General features: G+C 42.5%; 1 protein-coding gene across 4 annotated transcripts in view; it reads right to left on the bottom strand.

The window, feature by feature from the left end:
- THADA (THADA, armadillo repeat containing) overlaps window positions 1–7,803 on the bottom strand; it is a 368,709-nt gene that overhangs the window by 72,987 nt on the left and 287,919 nt on the right. For all 4 annotated transcript variants that reach the window (XM_019516368.1, XM_019516370.1, XM_019516371.1 and 1 more), the window contains exons 34-35: window positions 6,273–6,394; window positions 1,163–1,235 (exon numbers count right to left, since the gene is read on the bottom strand). In XM_019516368.1, the coding sequence (XP_019371913.1) occupies window positions 1,163–1,235; window positions 6,273–6,394 (195 nt within the window). The remainder of the gene's footprint in view (window positions 1–1,162; window positions 1,236–6,272; window positions 6,395–7,803) is intronic.

Raw genomic sequence — 7,803 nt, 5'->3', positions numbered from 1 at the left:
CCCCAGCACCCCCTGGCATAACAAGGAATAATGGTCACAAGTTGTTGGAGAGTAGGTTTAAATTAGACATCCGTAAGAACTACTTTACAGTCAGGGCGGCTAGGATCTGGAACCAACTTCCAAGGGAAGTGGTGCTGGCTCCTACCCTGGGGGTCTTTAAGAGGAGGCTTGATGCCTACCTAGCTGGGATCATCTGAGCCCAGTTTTTTCTCCTGCCCAGGCAGGGGGTCGGACTTGAAGATCTACAGGATCCCTTCCAACCCTACTTCTATGATTCTATGATTGAATATGTATGTTATGTCTCTCTCCATGGCAGGCTGTTAGGATGTTAGGAATCAAATACCCTATGAATCAACCCTGTACTGAAAAGATGTATTAATGTGCCCAAATTCAACTTACCTAAGGGATTCTCTCTACACTAACAGTTAGGGTCAAATTTAAAGTCATCCTTAAACTCATATATGCTGACCATCTATTCTGTAAACATTTAAATTTAACCCTTGGCAGCAGTCCAGACCAGCTCTAGAACTCTGTTGAATTTCCAGATGTGATCTTCACTTCACCCTTGTTTCTATTCTATTGCTGATCTTCACTTCTTAATTCTATTCAGAAATCACCCAAGCCTTAAGACTAAAAGTCCACCAGCATCAATCACAGTATTCCTGTTTTCCAGTTCTTCCAAAACCCATTCCCTTCTCTACCATTCATAAGACGAGCAAGACAGACACACTCTGATGACCTATTCTTAAAAGTGAGCTGCTTCAGTAAGGTGCAAAGGATACATATTAGTGCTGCACTCAAGAGATCAGCAGCAAAATGCAGATGGCACTGGTGCAGGCTACAAGGTACGATAAGGTGCAGAAAGGTCATGTGACTCAGGTTGGCTAAGAATGACCTCGAGGTCAACTCTAAAGATCAATGGAGACCTATCCTTAAAGGTGAGTACATTAAAGTGGTATCTGCCAGTTCAGAATGTAGTGGGTACAGTGGGTAAAGATGGAAAGACTCATAATAAAAAGCCTTACAAACACAATAAAAAACAAGAGAGAATTAAAGTGAATTCTAGATAAGGAACAATATTAATGCCTTCTATTACGATAAACAAACTAAGTAAACCTTAATATGTAATATGCTTTCTTTAAGAAAAATATACATCCCTTACCTCTTGGCAATTCTCTACAAGATGGATGACCAATTTTGAAGCAAATTTGAGAGCTATGCTTTGAATTTCAATGCTGTAAAAATAAGGTAAAGAACACATAATAAAAATACAGTAAATTTTGCCATAACTTCACGTTTAAAAACACTTGGTAATCGTAACTGGCAGAAAATATTAAAATATCTTCTCACTTGTTGAATATATTATATGTTGTTAGCTGCTGCCAGCTTGAAATCCAACCCAGTCTAATCTGTTATGAAAGTTCAGCACCTGAATACACACCCAGAGGAGAAATAACATCTGGATTTTTGGTTAGTCATGAGGATTTTGTGTTTTATGAATATGAAATTTTTGGCAGCATGGCAGACTAGGTATTGAACATCCTCAAATGGGTTTTTAAAGGATGGTTTACAAGCCGAGTGCACAATGTCTATACAGTCTCAATATTTGTTGCATATAAATTTAAAATTAAAAGAGACATATCCTGTTCCTTCTGCTTCCATAAAACCTGTTTTATTCCTATTTAGTTCCTCCCTCTAGAAGGTAGGTTGAGGCCCTATACCTAACAGAGGGTACAGACACACGTAACACTTAGCCTGGTTTAAATGCAGTTTCAATCTGAAACTAACAGATATAAAGGTCTGCTAAACTGCTTTTAAAGTTGGCTGGTATGGTCCAAAAGTATATGCGGAAAAAACAGGTATTATTTTGAACCAGCTCATGGTGCACCAGTTCAGGGTTATATGCAGACATCAAGCATTCTTTGACAAAGACCTGTTCAGTTCTCCAGGCATCCCACATTGCATCACTTCTAACTCCCATGCTACTGGAACTGGTCACTGATGCACAGGAAGAACTCAACTGCCCCATTTTTTCCTTTTCTTGGTACTTCTTTTTTTTTTTTAAATCAGTGAGCTTCCTTGAACTGCTTAGTCAACAGAAGCTGTCTTTCTAACACCCAGCACACTCGGAAGAGTTTGGTCAAATGCAGGCTAGTGAACTTTTGTGAACTCATATTTAGGAGAGAATTGAAAGCAGAAAAATGAAAAGTACCCCTATCCCCAGGTCTCCCACCCCCTGAAAGTCTCTAAGCACAGGTGCAGACAACCTCCCCACCAACCTGTCCACTGTGAGGCATGCTGGGCTGGGTGCTGACTCTCACCTCTCCCCCCACCACAGCACTTTGACCTCTAAAAGGTGACCACTCTACCTGGAATGCCCAGGCACTGTATGTGCAGATACCTTTGAGCCATGACAATTATGAACCAGTTCCCACTCAATAACACTTGGGAATGGTTCAACTGTTAGGTGGTGTTAGGTCTCTACTGTAGATACAAGTGGAGATCCTAAGCCCACATCCTTTAAAATTCTTTTAATTGAGAACAGAACATTAGCTATCTTTGCTGACTATTTTCTCTCTTTACATCATTGTTCTTCCACCTGTGTTAGACATTTTAGTCATCACCTTGCCTAACAGCTCTGCAAAAAAGGAGCTGGAGGTTACAACAGACAATAAGCTGCATACGAGTCAGCAGTGTGCCCTAGTTGCCAGGAAGGCTAATGGCATACTGGGCTGCATTGGTAGGTGCGTTGCCAGTAGGTCGAGGGAAGTGATTATTCCCCTCTATTCAGCATGGGTAAGGCCACATCTGGAGTACTGTGTTCAGTTTTGAGCATCCCACTACAGAAAGGATATGGAGAAATTAGAGAGTCTAGCGGATGGCAACAAAAATGGTGAGGAGGCTGGAGGACATGATTTATGACTGAGGGAACTGGGCTTATATAGTCTAGAGAAGAGAAGACAGAGGGGATTTAATAGCAGCCTTCAACTACCTGAAGTTGGGTTCCAAAGAGGATGGAGCTAGACTGTTCTCAGCGGTGACAGATGACAGAACAAGGAGCAGTGGTCTCAAGTTGCAGCAAGGGAAGTTTGGGTTAGATATTAGGAAGGATTTTCTCACTAGGAGGTAGTAAAACACTGGAATAAGTTACCCAGAGAGGTGGTAGAAGCTCCATCCTTGGAGGTTTTCAAAACCCAGCTAGACAAAATTTTGGCTGGGATGATCTAGTTGGGAACTGAAAAATAAATAAATACAGCTAAGATAGGTATAACTAGCTCTGTCCAACATTTCATGGGCTGCATCCGGCCCACAAGGTGTTAGTTAAATTGCAGTCATGAGATTCTACCTGGTCACCGCTGCCAAGGTTCCCAGGCTGCTGATGCTCCTTTCTTCAGCTTTTGCTTCCTGTTCACACCCTTGGGTCCTGGGAGCCCTGAGGGCTCACATGACAGGGGAGGAGCCTGTGCAGCCTCAGACCTATAAACTTCATCAAAATTGCCTAAATTCTTCGAATGAGTTAGCTTGATTAAGAAATTACACAAAATCAAAGTAACTGGTTACACTGATGGAGAAGCTAAGATGTTCTGGCATAACACACTACAGATATCCACTGACACTTAAAAACAGCTCTGCTAACTTTAATTATATTCAAGAGTAAATACCTAAAAGTCTTCCTTCCAATAGAAACAAGCTAAGAAAACTAATCTAAGCATCTGTCATTGTAAAATGACATCATCAAATAAAATAAAATACCTTCCAGTACTGGAGTTGAGATGTGCTGTCTCAACGTCCCAACACATCCACCAGATGTGCTGGGACATTCCATCATGAATGCTCATGGATCACACACACACACTCAAGCTTGGAGAGTGTTGTGATCAATGATACTGATAGGGCATATGCATGTGCCTTGATATTCTACTTCATCACACTGAGGACATGAGGGCCAGGATGTACTTACATTGCTCCAGTTTTTCTTAGCCCTGAAGCCCTGGGTATGCCAGACTGAGGAAAAAGGGCATGGGGACATAGCTTGAAGAACACAACTTAGTGCAGAGTAAATAACCTCCTTCTCTGTCAACTGCTTGTTTATAGGGTAATTCCATTGCAGGGGACTCTAAAGCAGCAACTAGTCCATTCAGATGTGGGATCTCATGCTAGGAACAGATGTTTTATTTATCCTGGAACAAGTTGTGACTGGTTGTTCTGGAGCAGAAAAGCACCAGGAATGCCTGTCCAATCAGGCTGCCACTTTTCTGCGACTGATTCAATGATGCAATCCTGGGAGAACCATTCAGACATACTTTGTCACATCCCAGGACAAACTGTTAGCAGGAAGTTGGGATGGGTTTTAAGGATAACTTGTGAAGATGGAAAACTGTGTAGGGGGGGCCCTGCCATCAGGGCCTGGATTTCCTCAGACCTTCTCACTAAAATGACAAATACAGCACAGAATATGATGCCATTGGCTCAAACAGTGGGCCAATTAGTACTGCAACTCTGTTCAAGACGCATTGTCCCCAGAGATATAGGACCAAAGTTGCCTGAAGTGGGCTAGGTAGTTCCTGAAATGGGCTGAGATGAGGCTAAAATCAATTTTAGAATCGACTGAGTTGATCTGACTCTCTTGAGAACTCTTGTCAATATGACTGCTTATGCCCAAAGGTGGAATATGTTGTCATGGGTTAACCTTGTTCATTAAAGTGCTGCTTTTTCTTAGACAGCTTAGGGGATGTGTGGTGGGAGAAAGACGGCTACCTTAAGGATATTAAGTGTATCATACTTTTTGCACTGAACAACTCCATTCTGTTGAACAGCCAGTCCTCTACAGTAGTCAGCACTTCACAGCAAAAACCGGAACCTGGCAACCTAGATGTAAGCCACATGACCTTGCCATCACCCCTGAACCAGATGTTGTGTCAACTACAACTAAATGTGCATATTAACCTGATCTTGGTTAACATCTGCTTCTTGCCACTGGCAAAGCACACTCCTCTCTATATAACACCGCATATCAAATTAATTTTCATTTGATGGCCAGAATTCACCATTATAATTAATGGGTATTTATTCAGCCAAAGATTGGGGAAAAATGCAACAAAACTGAATGCTTACGAACTTTCAATTCCTTCTTTCCAAGTCACAACAACTTCTTATTTTTAGCTTGATGTTTAATACTGGAAGAGCCCAAGGAGGAAAAAATCCACCCAGGCTAGTTTTCTTTTTTCTCAATCCATTTGACACTCTTAAGTTTTATGATATCTCAGGTGACAGATTAACTGATTATTAGCAAGTGCCATTATTTTTTTATAATCACTGCCAACATACAAACATTCTGTAGGGATTGCAATGTTATGAGTAATCCTGTCAATTTCTGTCATTCCAATAAAAAAAAATTAAATCACTGATACAATTTCTTATAAATGTTATGTTGCAAACTACAGTATTTGATAGTTTAAAATAGATCCTGAGCTCTGGAACTGTTGAATAGATTCCTCATGAACAGACACAAATGACTGATGTGCCCAGTGTGAAGTGTGTATGCATCAAACCACTCTACAGAATTTGGTGCTCGCCATTCAAGAAATGCCATATGACATCTATTGACTCCAATCTCTTACAGCAGGAGCAACTTGTTAGTTCCTAATTACTACTCAACTGTAGATGTGCTGGCCATATTTATTAGATGCTTTTTAGATAAATCAGTTGTCAAAGAATACGGAGCATGTACTTAACATCTCCCCACTGTAACCAACATGCTTACTACCAGGTAACTTATCATGTTAGTACACTGAACAGCTGATATTTTTTTCATATTTAGATTTGGAGTTCAGTGAGGTAAAAGCTAAAACAGTTCAGAATGACAAGTCTTTACTTCAGAAGGAAGTAATCCCAAAGAGGTCATACAGACATGCGGCGAGTCTGCTTATTTCCAGCGCATCGGAGAAGACTTGGCTAATCGAGTCTGCTGGAGCATAGCAATTTCTGTGCTCCAGCATCTCCGCACTGAAAAAATGGCAGTGGGGCAGCTTGAAATAAAACAATTTTGATGACCTCTAATTAAAAGCACCCCACCACCATTTTTTCAGTGCTGTGATACTGAATCACGTGACGCGCAGGCACTTTTAATTAGCACAGCTCGCTAATTAAAGTGCCTGGCGCCGCATCCCAGAACATGTGTAAAAATACCCAGAGACTAATTTAAAACATTTCAATTTGTAATCAACATATATTTTTGTAGACCAGTGAAAAATAAAAAATAGAGACTATACTTGGTGGAGGTATCTGCAATGTTTGTAGTCCAGTTTAAGAGCTCTTTTGGATTCATTTTCATAGAGTCTTCTGTTCTTGGAAGCACATTTTCAAGATCCATGTAATACAGAATCTCCAGTAACTGCATGAATAAATCAGAAATAAAATACTGATAACTAAGGAGACAGTGACTCAACATTTTTTATCAGTTTAGCAGCATGAATTTAAGCACAAATATTTTTACTACCATATTTACTCACATCCAAAACCAGGTTTCCTTACCCATGCAGCCTGGGGAAAAAAGCCCCTCATCTTGGATTCATATAAAAGGCAGGAAGGGGGACAGGTATTCACTCCCAAGTTGGGGCCAGAGTCAGAGCACTAGCAGTTGCCTGCCCCCTCCCCCAACCTGCTCTTGGCAGCCTCTGCCCCTGTATTTCTGTCTCCTCTCCCCTTCCTTTACTGTCAGGAGCAGCTCTGGCTCCACTCACTGCTGGGCACTGAACACATGGAAACTCTGTCACCTGCCAAGCCTATCAGCATTGGTACAGCTCCAGCCCCAAAATGTGTTTGTATGGCTGGGCAAGAGCCATGCATCCATATGCTTTGTGCCTCAGGAGAGAATGGGGTCAGCACCACATCTGACAGTAATAGGAGGGGGAAGGGAGCAGAGGCTGTGGGGAGCAGACAGGGGACAAGAACCAGGGCAGAGGCTGTGGGGGGCAGACACTGTGGGGGGGGGGTCGGATGGGGATGGCAGGGGGCCTGGAGAAGCAGGACGAGCAGAAGGTAAGGAGGCTGCTTGACACCCCCTCCCCCCGCCACTGCTTTCCCTACTGTAGCAGTGGTAGGGGGGGGACAAATTTAAGATGACCCTCTGATAATTCAATTCCATACCTGGAAAATTTTAACAAATTTATAATTTTTTCATATATATTCATAGATTCATACACATTTGGGCTGGAAGGGACCCTGAAGGATCATCAAGGCCAGCTTCCTGCCCCAGGGGCAGGAAGTCAGCAGGGATCATAGGATCCCAGGAAGATAAGCATTCAAATATATCTTGAAGGCATTCGAAGTGGGTGCTTGAACCACCTCCGGTGGCAGTCTATTCCAAACCCTGGGGCTCAGACAGTGAAGGAGTTCTTTCTTATGTCCAGCCTGAATCAGTTGCGGCAGAGTTTGTGACTGTTTGATCTTGTCATCCCTTGAGGTGCTCTGGTAAATAGATGTTCCCCCAGATCCTGATGAGCACCCTGATAAACTTATGGGTGGCCAACAGATCACCCCTGAGCCTGTGCTATTCCAGGTTGAAGAGTCCCATGGCTCTCAGCCTCTCATCGTAAGGTCTGATTTCCTGACCTCTGATCATGCGTGTGGCTCTCCTCTGCACCCTCTCAAACTTCTCCACATCTTTTTTGAATTGCGCAGTACTCCAGCTGTGGCCTCATCAAAGCTGAGTACAAGGGGAGAATGACATCTCAGGATTTGCTTGAGAAGCATCTATGGCTAGCCGCAACATCACATTGAAGGCTCATGTTCATCTTGTGG

The sequence above is a fragment of the Gavialis gangeticus genome, unplaced genomic scaffold, assembly GCF_001723915.1.
Source record: "Gavialis gangeticus isolate Ggan-Ray unplaced genomic scaffold, GavGan_comp1, whole genome shotgun sequence".
NCBI classification, from domain to species: Eukaryota; Metazoa; Chordata; order Crocodylia; family Gavialidae; genus Gavialis; species Gavialis gangeticus.
This window is presented reverse-complemented; position numbering and strand designations above follow the sequence as displayed.